This window comes from Pundamilia nyererei, unplaced genomic scaffold (assembly GCF_000239375.1).
Source record: "Pundamilia nyererei isolate P.nyererei 1_Seehausen unplaced genomic scaffold, PunNye1.0 scaffold00003, whole genome shotgun sequence".
In the NCBI taxonomy this organism is placed as follows: domain Eukaryota; kingdom Metazoa; phylum Chordata; class Actinopteri; order Cichliformes; family Cichlidae; genus Pundamilia; species Pundamilia nyererei.
In genome coordinates, this window is record NW_005187404.1 from 4,908,021 (window position 1) to 4,928,356 (window position 20,336).

The 20,336-nt window shown below is 43.1% G+C and overlaps 3 protein-coding genes across 6 annotated transcripts in view; all 3 read left to right on the forward strand.

The window, feature by feature from the left end:
* Nucleotides 1-8,273, forward strand: part of fchsd2 (FCH and double SH3 domains 2) — a 70,218-nt gene extending 61,945 nt beyond the window's left edge. For both annotated transcript variants that reach the window (XM_005720743.2, XM_005720744.2), the window contains 6 exons: nucleotides 831-914; nucleotides 1,059-1,236; nucleotides 2,427-2,647; nucleotides 3,156-3,348; nucleotides 3,456-3,550; nucleotides 4,694-8,273. In XM_005720743.2, coding sequence (XP_005720800.1) covers nucleotides 831-914; nucleotides 1,059-1,236; nucleotides 2,427-2,647; nucleotides 3,156-3,348; nucleotides 3,456-3,550; nucleotides 4,694-4,786 — 864 coding nt within the window. In that variant the 3' untranslated portion in view covers nucleotides 4,787-8,273. The remainder of the gene's footprint in view (nucleotides 1-830; nucleotides 915-1,058; nucleotides 1,237-2,426; nucleotides 2,648-3,155; nucleotides 3,349-3,455; nucleotides 3,551-4,693) is intronic.
* A 167-nt stretch (nucleotides 8,274-8,440) lies between these two features.
* LOC102203858 (NACHT and WD repeat domain-containing protein 2) lies at nucleotides 8,441-17,870 on the forward strand. Of its 2 annotated transcripts, none has more exons than XM_005720749.2 (10): nucleotides 8,441-8,642; nucleotides 8,778-8,866; nucleotides 9,685-9,792; nucleotides 10,294-10,488; nucleotides 10,733-10,874; nucleotides 11,038-11,186; nucleotides 11,716-12,060; nucleotides 12,223-12,324; nucleotides 12,450-13,245; nucleotides 14,509-17,870. In XM_005720749.2, exons 1-10 carry the CDS (start codon nucleotides 8,561-8,563, stop codon nucleotides 17,613-17,615), a joined length of 5,115 nt encoding a protein of 1,704 aa, XP_005720806.1. In that variant the 5' UTR covers nucleotides 8,441-8,560; the 3' UTR covers nucleotides 17,616-17,870. The 2 variants fall into 2 exon arrangements, with proteins under 2 accessions (XP_005720806.1, XP_005720807.1); XM_005720750.2 differs by having other exon boundaries at nucleotides 10,736-10,874.
* A 1,233-nt stretch (nucleotides 17,871-19,103) lies between these two features.
* Nucleotides 19,104-20,336, forward strand: part of LOC102204326 (probable E3 ubiquitin-protein ligase HERC6) — a 10,562-nt gene continuing 9,329 nt past the window's right edge. For both annotated transcript variants that reach the window (XM_005720751.1, XM_005720752.1), the window contains exons 1-2: nucleotides 19,104-19,389; nucleotides 20,098-20,248. In XM_005720751.1, the coding sequence (XP_005720808.1) occupies nucleotides 19,173-19,389; nucleotides 20,098-20,248 (368 nt within the window). In that variant the 5' untranslated portion in view covers nucleotides 19,104-19,172. The remainder of the gene's footprint in view (nucleotides 19,390-20,097; nucleotides 20,249-20,336) is intronic.

Genomic DNA, 20,336 nt, shown 5'->3' on the forward strand with positions numbered 1-20,336 from the left:
AGGCTTGATTACTGTAACAGCATCTTTACAGGTCTACCTAAAAAAATCAGTCAGACAACTACAGCTCATTCAGAACTCTGCTGCTCGAGTCCTCACTAAGACCAAAAAAGTGGACCACATCAGTCCAGCGCTGAGGTCTTTACACTGGCTGCCTGTCCGTCAGAGGATAGACTTTAAAGTTCTGATGCTGGCCTATAAAGCTCTGAATGGTTTAGGACCAAAATACATCAGTGACCTCCTGACCCAGTATGAACCTTCCAGATCCCTCAGGTCATCTGGATCCGGTCTTTTATCAGTTCCCAGAGTCAGAACCAGACACGGAGAAGCTGCATTCAGCTTTTATGCTCCTTATATCTGGAACAAACTCCCAGAAAGCCTCAGATCAGCTGAAACACTCAGTTTATTTAAATCCAGGTTGAAGACTCACCTGTTCTCAGCTGCATTTGAATAAAGCACCAAATCCACACTTTTAAGCTTAAATTTCAAAACTAACATTTTAGCTACTGTTCTGATTTTATCTGTTTTGATTTTATATACTGTTGTTTGTTTGTCTGTTAATTAGTTAGTTTGTTTGTTTGCTTGTTTTAATCAATTTTAAATCATGCTTTTTATTTGTTTTTGTTTCTAATGTCTCTGTAAAGCACTTTAAATCACCTTGTTGTTGAATTGTGCTATACAAATAAACTTGCCTTGCCTTGCCTATAAGGTCTGGCTACTCCCTTTTTCTGTCCTTTCACATCTGCTGACCTTTCCTCCTTTCATACTCTCCTACTCTCCTTCCCACTTTCTCTGTTTTTCTTTCTTTAACTCCCGCTGTGTCTCCTCCTCAGGCCTCCCAACCAGATGAGTTAACTATCGATGAACAGGAGATGTTGGAGGTCATTGAGGACGGAGACATGGAGGACTGGGTTAAGGTACCCGATCGCAGTCAAGTGCTGTAGATGTGTATCGCATTTTTTTTGCCAGTTGAATAATTTGATCGTTGTTGTGCTACTGTCTGTACTGACATGATTTTTGGGGCTTCTTTTGTTGTTGTTGTTTATTTGTTTGTTTCTCAGGCACGCAATAAGGCAGGTCAGGTGGGCTATGTCCCAGAGAAATACCTGCAGTTCCCGACCTCCAACAGTCTGCTGAGCATGCTCCAGTCTCTGGCTACGCTCGATGCTCGGTCACACACTTCGTCTAACTCAACAGAGCCAGAGCTGCACTCGGGCTGCATAAACGGAGACACAAATAGTAAGTAACCCTGTAAGCACAGTTGCTGTGAAGGATTAATTAAACTTCATGGCAGTAGTTAAAGGAAAGAGGTTAATTCTAGTTGTACCCGTGTAAATGAGTTTTCACCCATAATGAGGTTATTGTGGGCCACTAACTGAGGCATTTTTCTCTTTACTGCTTCTGTAGAGTACACTGAGTACACTAAGCAGGGTATTATTGGAAAGGGGAAATGTAGGGGTTGCCCACTGAACCTTGCTGGGATGCTCTAAATAAACACCCTTGACCCTAATCATTTCAGTTCATTTACAATACTCTACAAGGGTCTTGAGCAATGCTTCATTTCTTTATATTTTGCATCCAAGGAGATCATTTTTAAAGTGGTCTTGAGCAATAGTTATTCAGGCTTTCCAGAGGTTTTCCAAAGACCAAATATTGTATTTCCATGTATGTTTGCACTTTTAATAAATCACAGTACTGCATGTCAATGAACTAGAACCAGTGCCTTCTGTAAAAATCCTGTCTCATATTCATAGAGAACAAAAAGAGAACAAGAGCGGAGCATTAACCTGACTGTTAACTGTTAACTTTTGCTGTTTTATTTCTGCAGCCCTGTGGGTTGTATTCACAAGTTCATTTAAAAGTAAATTAAACTGGTAGACATAAAGTTTGAGCTGAAATTCAAGACAGCCTTAAAAAAGGAGCTGGAGTTACTTGTACAGGCCGTACCTATCTGGTCATCAATGCAAACGATGCATAACTTAATTATTTCGTACAGCCAGAAACCTGCATTAATCGAGCTTTATTGGTCAAGAACCATTTCACTGACAACAAAAACAAGGAGAGGAAACTGGGTGGTTGTAACTTTTGCTATATAAACTCTTTATTTTATGTTATTTTTTAGTCTTTGCATGCTTCTTTACCTGCCTTATTTAAAACCTTATCTTCTCCTACTGTGCTCTTGCTCTTACTCTTCATCCGTTTTTCTTTTTATTACTTTGTATCTGCTGTGCCTGAATAGTTAGACCAGGCTCATGAGCAAATCCACTGCTGTTTGTATATCTTGTGCTCTCCAGCGGTGTATACCATTTTCTTAATAACAGTAAGGGCCCTGCAGACAAGAAACTGCATTTCCCTGAGAATAATTGTTCCGACGGTATACTTATAATTGTTTTTTCTCCCTCTCTCTCTATCGTCCTTTCTCTCTGCAGTGGTGTACGTGCGTGCACTTTATGATTACGAGGGTCAGGCGGATGAGGAACTCTCCTTTTCCGAGGGAGCTGTGATCCGCTTGTTGAGCCGTGACACTCAGACAGATGACGGCTTCTGGGAGGGGGAGCTGAACGGGCGGGTGGGCGTTTTCCCCTCCGTGTTGGTAGAAGATCTTACAGAGAATGGAGAGACCAGCGTGGGAGGGGCAGGTGACACACAGGTACAGTAACACCTGTACACACATGAATTAATCTCACAGATAACATACAAGTCATCTTAGGTAACAGGACTTACTCTAGACCTGAATGAGACATTTGGTCTTATCAGTGTTTTCTCAGGGGAGAAATACCAAAGACTGTGTGTAGTCGACTGTGCCAGTTTATACCCCTATCCCTTCCTCCTTTCCTGCTTGTTGTCCATTTGATCTATCAGCAAGTCAGAGTTCAAAAACAGTGCATTAGAACTGCCGTGTTTGTGCAGCATTCTGATAAAAAACCTGCACTGCAATCACAGAAAAGAGGTCTTATCTGTGCCACTGAGTGCTGCCCTATTAGAGGCTCAGCAGCAGGAAGGATATGGCCTCTCCCTTCCTATAAGCCTGTAGACATAACACGCAACCCAACATCTTTTAAGTGCTATGCAGGGAATGTTGGTTAAAAAAAGTATCCTGGTCAAGTTTTGTGTTGTAGCCCACTTTGTCTTTTCTTTATTTCCACCACTCTCTGTAGATCTCTCCTTCTTTGAAACTGCCATCTTCTCTGCCACCTCTTCCGCTGTACGACCAGCCTCCCATCAGCCCCTTCACCAGCCCCGAGACTTCCACCCCACCTCCTCTGCCACGTTCCCCTTCCGCTGCTCTTAATGGGGAGCACAAGCTTCCTCTGCCTGCCTCGTCACACAAAGGACCGCTGTCAGCTCACAGTAAGACAACCAATACAACAACAACAACCATGTTTAACGAAAAGTGAGATTTCTGAGGAAGGTAATCGGGGCTTTTAATTTGAAATTTTGTCTCGCTCACTCTGTAGATCAAAGCTCTGGCAGGAGTCCAGTATCTCCAGGATTTGCTAAGACTCAGCCGCCAAGATTCACTCCTGAAGGAGGCCCGGGCAAACTACGACCTGTTAGTATCAGTGTTACTCAAGAAGTGTTTTTTTGTGCACAATGTGTGTGTGTGTGTGAGTGTTTGTGTGTTCGAGCTGTCTTTTTATTTCCTCCCATCTCTGGAAAGCACAGAGGGAATGCATCCAAATTTGCAAATGGATTAGATTTTAGTGGTCAAAGGTCTTTCTGGGTTTTTTATGGCTTTTCCTAGCAACAAAGACCTCTTCATCCTCATTCATACTACGCCACAGTAATTTAGCCATAGATAAACAAAAGACCATGCTGTTTCACTCTATATGAAAACATTCATTCAGCGGGTAGGGTGCACAGACAAAAAATGACATGTATGGCTGTAAACTGCACTTCCGTTTCTTTCAACAGACATCTGTTGAAAGAAAATCCAGGAGATGTCTTGAAAGATCTCTTTCAAGACATCTCCTGGATTAAAAGTGTAGTTGAACTTCTTTACACTGGTAGAAACGGGAGTTTCACTGGTCCGGCCCACATCCCCACCCTGCTGCTTAGCCTTTGCAAGTGGCTGACATCATTGCTAGCATTTACACTTGTGATGTTGTGCCTGTGTTACTTTGTAATTTTGCCACTGAAACACTAGTCGGCGGTGAGGTTTCTCTCTTCAACTCAATTCATTGTCTTCTTCTCGATTCAAAAAAGGCATCAGAAAAAGAAGAGAAGCAAGAAATAAACGTTCACTGCGGGCCGCATCAGCGTGACGTGTAGTTAGATTACAGTGTATGTCACGGCACAGGATTTCACAGGGACTTAAAGAAACTAATGAAGAAAATAATCAGCAGATTATTATGACATATAAGTAACCGTCAATTTTTCGAAGATGGTTTGGCACGCTGTGCTCTGATGACATGTGAAGGATACTTAAGTGTTCGTTAAACTGTGTGACCTACAGATCCCAACAATAGGTTGAAAACACAGTTTTTTTTGTTAGAGTCTAAAAGCAGACAATTCCCTACTTTTCCTGTTCGTTGATAACACATTTGTGTCTCGCAGCAGGAAGTGAACATTTAACTGTTTGTCAAATTAAGAAAAGTAGGTCGTCCCCATTATCACCTTGACTTCAGTTTTTCTCACTTTGGCTTCTTTCTTTTCCTTACTCTTGTATTTAATGTGTTTTCTTTCTCCGCTGCAGGTGCGAGCCGCTCCTCCTCCACCCAAGCAGCACCCCCGCCGACAGCAGGAGAAGAGCGACAAGACGGAGGAGGTGGAGATCACGCTGGTGTGACAGACAAACAAACTGACAGCCAGTTATAGGCGCACAAACAGAAATGAAAACAGATGAAAGGCAGATGTATCCTACAGGCTTGGGAACTGAAGTGAAGTTAAATAAAGTGATGTGAAGTAAACTGAACTGAACCACGCTGACCCCTCCCCCCGCCCCAATCTCCTGAACTCCTGGCAGCTCCGTATCTTCTCCCTTTGAGCTGAGGAGGAGGAGAGCAGAGAGAGGGGACAAAGGCAGACTATCCAATGTAATAATCTCCGTATTAGCTTCCTAATGAAGTGCAGCAGTAGCCCACACACCCCCGATCCCTTCACCCTACCCCGTCCTTTCATTCTTGCCTTAAAACCTCACCTCATTGGGCAGCAAATCACACCACGGTGAAGCAGAGGAAGAATGTCAGGAGAGGAGGAGGATGGGAAAAAGCTATTTGTGACAGATGACGGATTTGGCAAGTTTTCTGTTGTCAAGCTTTCCATAAGACCATTTATCTTTCTGCAGAAGCAGATCAGAGTCAATATTTAGATTTTTTCTCTTCCCAATAAATAATCATGAAGCACGAGAAAAGTTTTGAAGCCCCAAGAACTGACAAAATGTAGTAAAAGGTTATCAGACAAACCAAACATATAACTCAATACACTATAACTATAAAATTAGGGTGGGATGGAGGCAGATGATTGATTGTGGTGACCCCTAAAGGCAGAAGCTGACTTAAATGGCAGCCCACATGAACAGCTGATAACTTAGTATGGATCTTGTTGGCAGATATCATACTGGATGCAATATTTACGTTGCTTTAGCCTCTTTACAGTTATCACACATCTGCAAGCCACTTTGCAACCCAGCTCATGCTTTTCATGCTGTGTGTGTGATTTAATCAATGGTCAGTGTTGCTTGCAGCGTCATGTACAGGTGTTGCTTCGGCCCAAAGAAGAGAGCCCAATCTAATTCAGTGCAGATGGAAATAAACAATCTGCTTTTTGCTACTGTATTCCCGGGGGCATTAGTTTTGCTCTAGTTTTTGTTTTTAAAAAAGTCTGATTCTTATCTGATACCTTTTCCTTACCTTTTGTGAGTGTTGTGGGCCCATCCAAAGAAACCTGGCTGAAATGTAAGTAAAAACATGCCAAGTCTGTCACGTTTTTGGAGAGCAGTGGAGAACGAAGTGAACGACCAGAGAAATTGAGCGGTGTGCGTGGACGCAGCGTCCCTCTCCTTAGGCCTTCCCTCGTCATATATAGTCATTATCATCATACGTATTTAATGTGTAATAGTACAGTACATTACTGTCGTCATAGGAATGTTATGCTCAGCATTTCATATAGACTAACTCAGCTGAATGGAATACCATGTCTGATATGTAGTGGAAGTTTTATCTTCATCTTATACTGAAAGGGCATTGTAAATACAGCAGGAAGGAGAGCTCAAAGGAGGGAGAGGATGAAAGAAAACGAGAGATAAAGGAGGCTGGATCCTTCCCTCTGCTCTTAGCATCGCCTCTCTTCCCATCCCTCCTTTACGTCTCTCCCTCTTTCCTCTAAAGACGATTCTGTCCATTGGCAGTCAGTGTGAATCAGTGACTATCATATACATACATACATACACACATGCAGATACATTATACGACAGATACATTCTCTCATTCTGTGCGCCGTATGTCTGTATCACTGATTGGTTCAGAGATGCGCTGCTGGTGCTTTTAAAGGCACTCAAATTGTTGGTATTCACTATGTGGCAACAAAGAAAAGTTTTATTTCAGATGATGTAGACACAGGAAAGTATTTGTGGCCGGGACTTCTTATTAGCACAGAACTGTATAGTTTTCATCCCTCTCATGCCGATTTGTTCACTGTTCAGTTCAACTAAGACGCACGTTTACTTGACGCTCATTACATTTGCAGGTATAATTTTTCTCTCGTCTCGCCAAGCAAAGCCACCACATCTTGTGTCCTAATGCTAGAAACAGAAAACAGAAAGAGGTGTGTAAAGAAAAAAAAATCAAACTAAAGGGACAGAACTAGCAAATGACATTCAAATGGAGCTAAGTACAAATCTTTTGTGTGTGTTTTTTTTACTCAAAGTAAATAAATGCCCCCATTTCCCTTTACATGGCCATAAAGCCTTTGAAACTCCTTGCCTGAAGGGCAGCGTAGCACCTTTATTAATTTCTACCTTACTTGGAAAGTAGCAGTACCCTCATATAGCATCGGCACGGGTGGCAAAGACTCTGATGAATCGTTGTTGTTAAAATGATTCAGAGTTGTTCTTTTTAAGCTGATCCTATGGACTTTTTTTGTTTCAGTGTGACTGATGCTTAAAAAACAAACACAAATAAAGATCTCCACTCTCCCAGCTCTTCCAAAGAGGTGGAGAGACGACTGTGGACAGTGAAATTCGCTGTTCTTCTTTATTTATAAGAACAAAACAAACAAAAATTACAGAAAGCGATGCGTTTGAATGAATCATTTTCTTTTTTTGGTCTCGAAATAGGCCTGGGTGTTTATGAGTGTGATTGTTTATAAGAGAGAGAGGAGGAATTTTAATCTAATTTGTGTTTGACTCTGAAGATATGTCCCAGTTCCTCACTGCAAATGAACAAGTTTGGAGAGCGTTTGCACGGAATAAATTGCAAAGTAGAGTATTGTCCAAATTGTCGGTAGGAGATAAAACTGAACATTCAGGCAGTAATCCTCTTTCTTTGTCTCAGATAACATCCCTACTGCAAAACAAAAACAAAAGAAGAACTGTGGATAATGGAGATTAATATTAAATTTAAAACTCTTAGCATTACTATGTAGTGTTGCACTGGAGCACATCTTCAGGTCTCCTGTAAGAAAAGTCTTAATCTGGAAGCAAATCGACTGTTTTCCCCGGTGGAGGTGATTTCTAAAAGGAGAAGTAAGAAGTGAAACCACAACATTTTGTGTAGCATTCATCCTAGCAAACTTAAGCATGCTGGAATTAGTTGCATTTTTAGATACGACCCTCTGCTCTTCTGCTGTTGTACGGACTAGCATTGACTTGTGACATTGTGGTCAAGGCGACTTGGAACAGCAGCCTGTCCTTGATCTCTCTGAGATCTGATTTTTACTGGTTTTCGAACTTGTTTTGAAGTTTATGGTTTTTCAGCATCCGCAGACATTCCCGTTATACTTACTCAGTCAGTCTGTCATATATAAAATTGACATTTCATTGCCAGTTGCCACTTTGAAGACGGATTGTTTCCCATCTTTAACAGTCTCTTTGGTCCGCGACAGTGTTTAATTATTTGGTATGGTTTTTATGTTTTAAATGACACTTTATTTTTCCTTATGTGGATTCAGAGTAGCACAGCTGCCGTTATTATTAACGATGTGGTGGAACAACTGGCCTCTCTCTTTAATAGACTGTTGCCTGGGTGACAATATTGAGAACAGGTGCAAAAGTCTTTCTGCATATTATTATTGGATGTACAAAAAACGACAACAAAAAAACAAAGTTTGTATTTATTGTGTACAAATGTTAATTAATAAAAAATATGGAAAAGTTGAAAAGTTGCACACATCGATTTTTTCAGACTGAGCGTGTTTGTGTGGATGTTTGACCAAAAGTGGGTGTGATCATGATAACACGCTCCAGAGCACCCGAGGCCAAACTTCCTGAGCGGAGCTGCAGGAACATGAGACACAGCAGCAGAGACGACACAGAGCTGCTCTCCGTTTGGGACGCGCGATAAGTTCCTGCCAGGAGTTTTCCCTCCTTGTGTTTTGTTATTTGAACAGCAGCTGTTTATCAGGCATGCACACCGGAGGAAAATCCCCTTTGGATTCTGGCTTCAGCACATCTTGTGTGAAAATCTACCTGTGCTCCAACCCAGAAGGTAGGCAGTGATTCCTAATATGAAAGGCAGCTGTAACTAGGTGTGTTTTTAAAAAATACGCATGTTAGATTGTATCATGTTTTCTTGTGTCATTTGAGTTCTTGTTAAGGTGCATCCTGTTTGTGTTGTGTACAGACAGCGTGGTGGAGCGTAGAGCTCTGAGGGACAGTGTGTTCCCCAGATTCAGAGAGCACTGCAGACACTCGCTGGGACTGGATGTCAGGGTGAGCACACACTTTACTTTTTTAAAACCTTCCTGCTGCATCGAAAACATGTCAGTGAAACAGTAGATGTGAGTGTGCGTGTGGGTTGTGTTTTTCTTGGGAATTCTTTCTGTTCTTTTAAAGCCATAAACAGGCTAAGGAAGGATGTGGGCACTGTTGCTTTATACATTAAAACGAGATTACTTTAATGGCATAAATGCTCACACTAATGACTTTTAGTGCTGGGAAGAGAACTAGATATGGTCCACTGGAGGACACGTTGTAAAACTGCTTTGCTTTAAGGTTGTTTGTAATTAAATTAAAGGGTTTTTTTTTACTCTTTATAGAAAGATCCTTGAAATGTGCATCTCTTTATTAGAGAAACAAGATAGAAAACACAAAATCTTGAAGCTATAAAAGTAAAGTCTCATTAATATTCCATGTGGTCCATCACAAAGACACCCATGCGTAATGTCGCCAGCGACGGGGGGTGACAGCAGTAGCATTTTAGCTGCTTGCAGGTATTTGTACTTTTAGTCTTCCACCGTTTTCCCTGAGGCCACTGATGCAGTCAATAACGTGCCTTAATTATATCTGACAACAAAGAGAATGAGCAGCTGTGAGGCGACTGTCTGTGTTGGTTTTCGTTCATGTGTATTAAATAAACATTGGGACAGTTCAGTCAGCACATTGTGGTGTGTGCAATCAGCAGACAGAATAAAGAACGTGATGCCTCACCCCACCTTAGACGCTTGCTCTCACTGGATCTGGGCTCAGCTTTCTTGATTTATTATTTCCACTCCACATTTTTTAACTCTTGAGTGTGTTTATGTCGGCAGGTGATAGACCCGTTTGAATCCAGTGATCCCAGTCGCTGGCCAGATGAAGACACCAGGCATCAGATGATACATGAATGCAGAGGAAGCTCAGCTGGACCTTTTTTACTGGTAAATAAAGTCCTTGGGGAGAATCTCAAGTGTAAACCAACAGGATCTCAGACTGACCCTTACTTCTCAGTACAATGAATGATGACATGCTCTAAAGGACATCAGCACCTTGCCATGAGTTGTAGTCAAAGTTTTATTGTTGAATTTTATCAGTTTTTAGTATTATGAACTTTAAAAATAAAAGCTTTTCACCCTTTCTGGAGTATGCTGGACTTTGCAAAGTCATCTACACTGTGCTATGTTTGTTCTCCTTTTTAAATTAAACTTATCATCACGGCTGCAGAACAGTTCTGTCATTGAGCCGTGTCAACAAATGGACAAAATAATAGAAACACTTTCCAATATAAGTAAAAGACACAAAATCACACGTGTAGCATCACACAGTTGTCTCTTAAGCAGATGTTCTGTATAGTAATCAGCTTAATAAATTACCAGCTTACCATACTAAACAATAGTTCCCCGTGCTGTTGTTCCTCCTGTGACCACACGGTGGTGCTGCAGGCTCTGGTAGGACATCAGTATGGCACAGCCCGTGTGCCCGCTCAGGTGGAGGTGTCAGAGCTGCAGTTGCTGCTGCAGCAGTGTCAGGAGGCTGGCGTCAGTACACAGGAGCTGGAGAAAGTTTATCAGAGGGACGAGAACACCATCCCTACGACCTACTGCCTGAGAGCTCCGCACAGACGCAGCTATTCTCTGGTAATTAAAGTCGATGGTATAATTTTATGACTTTATTTTTTAATTATGAACTAGAATGTTATATAATATAAAGTAATGCGATTTCAACTTGTATTATGCATCATTTAAAATCTTATTGAGGTTTTAGAAACATCCCATCGAATCACACATTTTGTCCTTAAATCAAGTACATTGTGTTTATAGTGTATGTGAGGATGATTTATATTTATAATGCTTTAATAAACTGGATATTTTCCCTCCGCAGCAGGAAAGAAATAAGGTGAAGGAGGAAAGCAAAACCAAGACTAAAGAGGAAGAACTGAGGAAGCTGTTTCAGGCAGCTGTGAGTCTGTGTGTCCAAAGTGGCAGCATGACCCCAGAGAGGGCCAAAATCTTCTACAGATCAGGTGAAATACCCCACATAGCTGTGTGTGTGTGTGTCAAGTCATTTGTCATAATCCACTGTTGTTAGTGTCATGGGCAGCCTGCGTCTATGCCTTGGAATATCTCCTGTAGTTGGAAGCAATTTTTGTTGTGTAAGTAAACATTTGCTTTACCACTTGTCTCCAGCCCTCGATGCAGATCTGCGTTATGCTCTGGAAAGCTGTCCTGAGAGCGACATCGGCAGACGCTGCTTGGTCTATGTCCACAAGATCATCAATGCAAAAGCAGAGAGACAAAAGGGACCTGTGAAAATACAACTACAGTCAAAGTTGGAGGTAAAAGCCATGTGTAGTAGATGCACAACAGACCCGACCACGTTTCCATGTTTTTCACCATCGTGATTGACGCGGTTGCTGTACACAATCACGCAGCTGCGGCTTTCCAGTCGCCAGCCGAATATACACTCCAACAACAACAACCTTATAGCAGTCAGCACAGACTTTTAGACCCTGTAAAGTTGAGGCACACAACGATGTGTCCCACTGGTAAAGTTTCTGGGCTGCCTTTCCTCATAAAAGCCGTCCCTCAAGAGTTTCTCCATTTGAAGCAATGCATTATGAGGGATTGTAACATCTAGTCCTCATACTGAATAAGCCGGCGAGGCCTGCAGGTGCATTTGCAGACCACGCCCCGCCACACCATGTTTAATTATGGGAGAGGTCAGGAAAAGGATGAACTAAAATAAAATTTAATCTTTCTGACCACTCTTGAAACTTTATTTTACTAAAGGGATATGTAGAATTCACAATTTGTACCCTTTTTATTTAAGTCCACTGTGAAAAGTTCCCTCTTCTTTATTTCCAGGATGCCACTCTGAGTTCATCACCCACTGACGAAAAGTTACTGTCAGAGCTGTGTGAGTGCTTCCTCCCTCATCTCGTCACTTCCCGCCAACTTCTAGTCTACACCATCACCACAGAGTGCGACCGCCGCCATGGTTACACATCAGCTAGGAGGCGCGGCTATGCTGATTCTCTGTGCCAGCAGGTGTACTGTGACCTTGTGCAGATGACTGACGGTCTGAACGTTTCTCAAAGCGCAGAACCTTCTCCCCTCTGTGACGTTTTATCCCGAGAGCAGGCCGAACAGGAGCAGCTGTGTGACATCCTCAGTCAGTTTTATGACGTCATTCAGCCCGAGGAGGAAAAGGTCAGGATGGTTTTAGCCTTTACAGACTAAAATATTTACATTGACAATACAGGCACTTTTGTTCCGTGTGCAGTTAGAAATATTAAAACATGACATGTTTGTATAATTCATTTTTTCCTTATTTATACACCTGCAGCATAGCTCTGCTCTTATTGGTTGCAGGTCAGAGCCTATGTGAAGCAGAGGTACCATCAGTTCCCTCTGGTAGTGACCGGAGGCCCGTGTACAGGAAAGACGGTCCTGCTAGCACACTGCACTCAGCAGGTAGGTGGACCAAAGGGAAATTTGAAGCAGGCATATAGTGTTTATATATAATTTGTAATAAGAATTTGTGCCTTTTGTGTGCATATGTTTCACTGACGCTTAAAGCTATCTCTCTCTTTCCACAGATGAAGCACTGGCTTGCAGACAGCGATCCTGTGGTGATCAGTTTTTTCTGCAACCTATCAATTAATGCTTCACCAAAGCATCTGCTGTCGAGCTTGTGTTATCAGATATCCTGCAGATATCTCACTGACTCCTCGTCTAAGCAGAATGCTAGCCACTGCAGTGACCTGGATGATCCTGGCAGTACCACCGACCCCAGAGAGGTCACATCCAGCTGTAGCCAAACATCTGTTTTGGATTCCCAACATGAGGGCGGCACCAAAGAGCATGTTTCTGACTGCAAGCAAAGCTGGAGTACCGCTCAACATCCAGATCAAAGACAGCTGGATTTTGGCAACATAAAACCCGACGCTTGTCTGTCTGAACTTAAAGAACACCTCTCATCCCTCATCAGCCACCTGCCTTCAACTGAAAAGCCTCTTGTCCTTATTCTTGATGGATTAGATCAACTCAAAAACAACACTGGTCTTCAAATCATTGAGTGCCTTCCCAGGCCCCTTCCTCCCGCTGTCAAACTCATCGTCATAGCTTCCTCCAATCGAGAACACTTCCTGCAAGCCATAAAACTACACTATGCATCTCAGAGTGTATCAGAGGACATGTGTACAGGAAGGTTGTGTATACAGTTGGGACTGGTGGACAGGAAACAGAGCGTACAGATGCTGGCGTCTCTGCTGAAAGGTTCAAGAAGGAGGGTGACATCTGGACAACAAGCTCTGGTCAACCAGGCTCTCGCTCGCTGTTGTCTGCCGCTCTATGCTCGCCTTCTTCATGCACACACCTCGCTCTGGCGCTCTGGTATTACTAATAGAGTAAACAAAAATACAGTTTCTCAAAGGAATAAGTCTTGTTTTCAGAGCTACAAATGCCACACAAAGACTAAACCCACATGTGATGTGGGTCACTTACAGTCGTGTGAAAAAGAGCATTATAACTAAGTACACCCTTATTGCTTCACAGGAATAGCCAGACGCTGCTAAGCATGCTAAGGTGCTAAGGTCATCATCAGCAAGTGTGAACACCTCTATAAAAGTTTTGGCAGTTTGCTGGTCTGGAGTCTTAACACGATACTAGAATCGCAACAGAAGCTGGAAACTGCAAAAACAAACAAACCAAAAAAACAAGATACACGAGATACATCTCAGACTCTCGGGTCTCAGTTAGCATGTTAAATGTACAGTACAGTTAGAAACAGTCCGAACAAAAATGGTTAGCTTGGAAGGGTTACCAGGAGAAAGCCTGTTCTCTCTACAAAGACAGCAAGACTTAGCTTTGCAAAGTTACATCTAAACAAACCACAAGACTTCTGGAACAAACACAGTGGTGGAGGTGTGATAATAATTTGGGCTTGTTTAGCAGAAACAGGATCTGGGCACGTTGCAGTTGTCTGATTTGACCATGAATTCCTCTGTATATTAAATACTTATGTTGCAGGACAATAATCATCATGTAGCACCAAATCTACAACAGAATGGCTGAAAAAGAAAAGAATAGAGGTCTTGCAAACAGCCCAGTCAACGTCCTCAACCTGACTGAAATGCTGTAGCGGGATCTTAAGAGAGCTGTGCGTAAATGAATGCCCACAAACCTCAATGAACGGAAGCACCATTCTCAAGAAAAAGCAGGCAGAAATTCATTCACAACTCCTGCAAGTCATCAAACTACATGATGTATCTCACAGTGCATCGGAGGATATGCGGACAGGATGCGGTCGACCAGGTTGCCACTGCCATTCTGTGCTTGATTCCTGCATGCGCACACCTCGCGACGTGAGACGCTGATAAAGTCACACTTCAAGCTGTTGCTGTTAAAGGTGTTTTTTCAAGCTGCTGAATCATGGGGTGTACTTAGTTTGTCACATAACTGCATAGAGTCCCATGAAAGTGCTCTTTTCCCCATGGCTGTGTGTTTTTCATAGATTTGTTTTTGAATAATAATGAAACTATTTAGATCAGAGTACTTTTGTCTTCACAAGTTGCATTTTTTGAAATACCCCCCCAAAAATCAGGATAACACCACTTGGCCTTTTAAATAATTCTCCTCTTCTCTCCTTGTCTTCAGATTCCGATGTGACTGAGTCATCTCTCCCCGATGGCGTTCATTCATCTATTTCTGCGCTCCTGGATCACCTTGAGCAGAAACATTTCTCTTCCATCGTGGCTCGCACCGTCTCTTACCTCACCGTCTCCAGGTCTGGGCTCACAGAGGCTGAGCTCGCCGATCTGCTGTCCATTAAGGAAGATTTGCCGCACAAAGGCTCTTCATTTAAGATGACAGTCCCACAAGTCGATGTGGAGAGACTTCTTTTGGATTTAAAGAGCTTTCTTATCCAACGGAAAGTTGCAGGTTCCCCGGTTTTGTTCTGGGTGAGCAGGCATTTCAAGTTGGTCGTGGCGAAAAGGTATTTAGACGCTCCTGATGTAAGAAGAAGGCTTCATTCTGAGATGGCCGACTATTTTAGTGGACAGACGTCAGGCGTAAACAAGGATGCAGCCTTAAAAACACACACAGACACTCGGCAACCCAGCCAGCCGTTTGTATTCACTTCAATCAAAGGTGGTGGTCGGGTGAATGTGAGAAAAATCGTAGAACTGCCGTATCACCTGCAGCAGAGTGGCAGGTGGAAGGAGTTTGAGTGCGTGCTGTTGCTGTCATTTGGGTTTCACCAGGCTATGGTTCGAGCTGGTCTTCTTGGAGATCTGCTAGCTATGTTGGAGACTGAAGAGGAGTCATCTCAGGTTAAGTTTGTAAGAGAAAGACTGCTACTAGCAAGCACATTGAAGTCTTCTGCTTGCTTCCTGCAGAGCTCACCTCTGCAGCTGCCCTCAGTGATGGAGACAAACCTCCTCCCCTATTTGGAGGTCTTTCCTGCTCTTGAGGGTTATGTCAGGGAAATCAAGGAAGGGAGAGGAAGTGGATTAGAAATAGTGCTTTGCCCCAGTCCTCCCTGTGTTCCCCACATTCAGTACTTAAAGTACGATGACATAAATAAGGGCGTTTGTGTCAGAGAGATCGCCGGTACAAAGTGTGGGGTTGTTGCCGAGATCACAGATGAAGGCTCTGCTTGGATTTGGAAAGGGTGTGGATATGATGTGGCCAAACTGTCACTCAGATGCGAGCAGACAGAGTTAAAGTTTGCAGGCGTGAAGAGCAGCGGTCCGTTCCTCCTGCTTTCCACAAGCTGCAGCAAGCTTTTCGTGTGGGATGTGGAAGGCCCAGAAAAGTTTCTCGAGGTCAAAGACCCTTTTAAAAACACGTGCGAGTCGAGCGAAACACCCAGCAACATCGAGGGATTCGTCGCACATCAGAAAACGCTGTCCGTGTGGTGGAAAGATGAGAGTTTTGTGAGCGTGTTTGACATCTCCAGTGAAACCCTAACTCATTTCCAGTGTCAGAGCCCTGTGACCTGTTCAGTGTTCTCCTCTGATGGTTTTTTCATGTACTGTGGGCAGGAGGAAGGCACAGTGTCCGTATTTGACATGAAATCCAGCAGTCTGCTTAGCACCTGCTCAAACTCAAACCACAGCGCTGTTACGCTGATCATCCTCCATGAAGACAAGAGGGAAATGGCATGTGTTGATAGGACTGGAAGTGTAGCTTTATGGGACGTGGCAGCCAATACACAACCACCCAGACTTGTGAAAGAAAGTTTCACTCAGGGTTACTCTACTAACATACTCAGTACAGATTATTGCAGTGAAATCAATACTCTTTTGATGTGTCAAGCCCACCAGGCTTCACTGTGGGATACTTGTAACTGGGAGCTGTGGGACCAGTTCTTGGCTCCACAGGGAAGAGCCTTCACTCAAGCTGTGCTCTCCCAGGATGGCCATCTTTTCCTGGCTTTGTTAGACACTTGCACCTTTATCTTGGTGTGGAGGGTCAGCAGTGGGGAGTGTGTGCTCTCCTTAGAAACGAACAAGCAGCCACACACACTCCTCAAAATGGCCTCAGATGTCATTTGTGTCAGTCACGATGGCTGCCTGACAGTGTGGGACTCCGAGATGATTGATGCTGCAGGAAGTGCACAGAAAATGGGCGGTGGAGTAAAGGAGGTGGTGGTGGAGCAAACAGGCGTGTGGTTCTACACCAGAGATGGGTCGGAGAAGGTGTGGAAGTGGAGTCTAGACACGGGACTTCCACATGTTAACTTCCTGCATACTGGGCCTGTGGAAAAACTGCAGCTTTCCCCAAACGGCATCCACCTGGTGTCACTCTCGGCTGGAGATATTTACGTGTGGCGGACGGAAACAGGTGAAAATATCCTCCGCATCGGTGGCAGCAGAGCTAGAGACATCCTGATCACCCCTAATAACAACTTTGGAGTGAGCATTTCTGAGCGAGGCCTCTCGCGGGTTTTCAAGATTGCGCAAGGAAATATCGTGTGCAGCATCCACCCATACCTATCTGATGCTCAGGTTTCACCTGAGAGCACCTACCTGCTCGGTTGTTGCCATGGAGACCTGCTGGCTGCCAGTCTGTGGTCGGGCTCGATTAGCAAACGTTTCTCCTGTGTGGAAAGCTCTGAGGAGGTTGTCGCTTTCCAAACTCTTTCACAGCACCCAGAATTTGTGGTTGTGATGGCGGCCTCAGGGACGGTGTACACGTGGAAGGTGGCAGAGGAGACTGTGTGCTGGCACTTTCAGCTGCCACACATGTTTCACTGTCAGCCTGAGGACTTCCAAATGTCCTCCAATGGCAGCTACGCACTGCTGTCCATTGACAGCGGCGCAATTAACCTCTTAAATCTGTCTCGAGTCACACTGTGCTCATTCAAAGTCGAGGGTCCTGTCATTAAAGCCTGCCTGGACAAAACTGGACACTATGTTGCTTACATAACCACGCCCTCCGGGCTGGAGGACAGCTGTGACTGCTACCTGCATGCGAGGCCCATCCTCCGAGTCACGCGACTTTCAGATGGGGAGAGATTAGGAGCTGTGCATCTGTCTAAGAATCCACTAGCTCTGGTTATTTGTGAGCAGCACTGTGTGTTTGTGGGCTTTGGGGATGGGTCTGTAGGTGTGTACTACATTTCAGATGTCACAGTCGATGAGGATGAGCCAATCAGGTGCTGGGAAGATCCTAGCGGCCAGCTGAAGCAATGTCCCTTTGACAGGACGCCATTCAGCTGGTTTCCTCAAGACACACCAAATGTTACATGGGCTTAAGATTATTATATGATTCTGAACAAAGAATGTGCAGATTTTAATATTAGACAAAGATCATCTGAGTCAATAGAAAATGCAGCTTTTATTTACCAATTACATTGATTGAGGGAAAACAGCTATCCAACTATACATGACCCTGTGAGAAATAGTAATTCACCCCTTATTAAATCATGAATTTACCAGCCCTGATTACTACCAGACCTTTTGAATTAAGAAATCACTTAAACAGAACCTGTCTGACAAAGTGGAGAAGGCTAAAAGATCTTAAAAAGCAAAGAAACTTCAGAAAACATAGTCACTGACATCTATCAGTCTAGAAAGGGCATTTGGACTAACACAGAGATACGTCATCCACAGCTGTAAAACGGTGAAGGAGTGGTCGACATACCAATGACTCATCCAGGAAGTCACAAAAAACAAATCCCACCTTTCACAAACGTTTTGTGTGGGATGCAAAAGGCTCAGAAAAGTTTCATGAGGCCAAAGAGCCTTTTAAAAACACATGTGAGTCGAGCGAAACGCCCAGGAACATCGAGGGATTCGTCACACATCAGAAAAAGCTGTCTGTGTGGTGGAAATATGAGATGTTATGACAAAGGTTCGTCTCACATTTACCAAAGAACATCTCGACGATCCCCAAGACTTTTCGGAGCATGTTCTGTGGACTGATGAGACAAAAGCTGAACTTTTTAAAAGGTTTGATCTGGTGTAAAACTAACACAACACATAAAAAAAGAACCAACAGTCAAACCTGGTGGTTTGTGGTAGTGTAATGGTCTGGGGCTGCTTTGCTGCTTCAGGATCTGGACGAGTCACTGTAACTGATGAAACCATGAATTCTGTTGTTAGCAGTTAATAGGTTAACTTTTTAACACAGGGCCAGATAGATCACACAATGAAGAGCGTCATATTATAAATTCTTGTAAGTACATAATACTGTAAACTGTATATATCGATGTATAAATATTAAACATGTTTGGTGTATGCTGGCACAGGCAGGAGATTTGCTGCAATTATCTAAAACCAAACTGTCTGATAAATCTCTTTTTGTGTGTATTTTGTAAACACAACACCACTTTGGCATGAATGCATCATGGCTTGTATTCCCAATAACTGCTGTTCTCTTAAATAAAAAATTAAAAAAAGATAAAAATAGCTGCTCTGTGTTAAAAGAACTGATTGTTACTGAAAGTATACACAGTAGTTTATTTATTTGGTATCATCCTCCTCCACATTTATTCGTGATGCCTTCAAGTTCAACCTCGTAAAGTGGAGCACTTTTTGGTTTTGCATTAGCTGCTTTTGGAAAGAACAAATTGTGCACCCTATAGCCTAGAAATCTTTATTATATTAGTTAATTAATTAAATAATTGCATTAATGACAGTTTTAGACACGGTAGCCCTAATATAAAAAAAAAAAACATACAATATGCGACTAATGGTCGATTTCTTTACGAGGTGACGGTAATATCTCCGACAACCCTTGAAGGCAGCATCAGCTGAGCTAAATTGCCATCACAGAGCCCTCAACGTCCTCATTTGAGTCCAGGTGAAGACATGCAGCTGTTCTGTTGGGGAGACAGCTCCAGCGGACAGTTCGGGTCACAGGCGGCCCCCAGCCCCGTGTCCTGGACCGTCCCCGGGGTTGTAACTAAGATCTGCTGTGGGGATCGGCACACTTTATTTCTTAATGCAGACGGGGACGTGCTGTCATGTGGGCACAACTCTCAGGGACAACTTGGACGACAGAAGAAAAAAAATGGAAAGATCATAGGTGAGTAGGCTGTTTAGCTGTTTTCATTTAAAGGAAACAAAATAATAAATCAAATATTATAATTTTATTATTTGATAAATTGTTTTCTTAGTATCTTTTCACCGGTATTTGGACATATTTATTTAAGGTGTGATTTGACCGTGTGGCGCAGGCTTTTAATCAGATACTGCGTCCTTAAGAAGCGATAAATCATCTCCGGAACACTTACTGCGTAAATAAAACTTAATGCGTCAAGTTTCAGTTTCGTTTCAGTGCTGTCGGTGCAGACAACGAAAGTTAAAACCTAAGAAATGTCAGAGTTGCTAGATGTAGCAAGAAATATGAAATATGACGGAAGCGAAACACGGACAGTCATATAAATCACGTGCAAAATGTAAGAAATAAATAACAGGTTTATATTATTATCTCATATTATTATATATTTTTGATACATAAGCATGCATATTGTATGCATGTATGTATGTACTGTGAAACCTAGAAGCTATAACTGGATTTAACCCAGAGAAAGCGCAGGTAAGTAAGGTAAGCTGTTTACTGCTTTGCAACACTATAGATGAGAAGCTTTGCACAGGTTTTAGCGGATGTCCCAAACTTCCCTGTTTGTCTTTGTTTATGATTAAGTTCTCATTAGGCTGAGGCTACTGTAGTCAGACATGTAATGTGATCCAGCTGACACGTTTGTGTGCAATTTCTGTCGTTCTTTCTAAGCTCAAGTGGAGGGGCTGGGCCGTGTGGTGGCGATGGCTTGCGGTCAGGACCACTCTCTGGCTGTGAGTGCATCTGGACACGTTTTCTCCTGGGGGGCAGGAGAGGATGGACAGCTAGGGTTACCAACACCTTCCAACAGTCACAGACCAAGGTAATCACTCATTCAGTGACACACAGTGTTGGGTAAGTTACTTTAAAATAGTAACTTAGTTACATTACTAGTTACTTCTCTCAAAAGT

Coding starts and splice junctions, on each gene's coding strand:
- LOC102203858 (XM_005720749.2), top strand. CDS start 8,561: ATGCACACCGGAGGAAAATCCCCTTTGGATTCTGGCTTCAGCACATCT. Junction 12,325..12,449: donor TAGCACACTGCACTCAGCAG/GTAGGTGGACCA, acceptor CTCTTTCCACAG/ATGAAGCACTGGCTTGCAGA. Junction 13,246..14,508: donor CACCTCGCTCTGGCGCTCTG/GTATTACTAATA, acceptor CCTTGTCTTCAG/ATTCCGATGTGACTGAGTCA.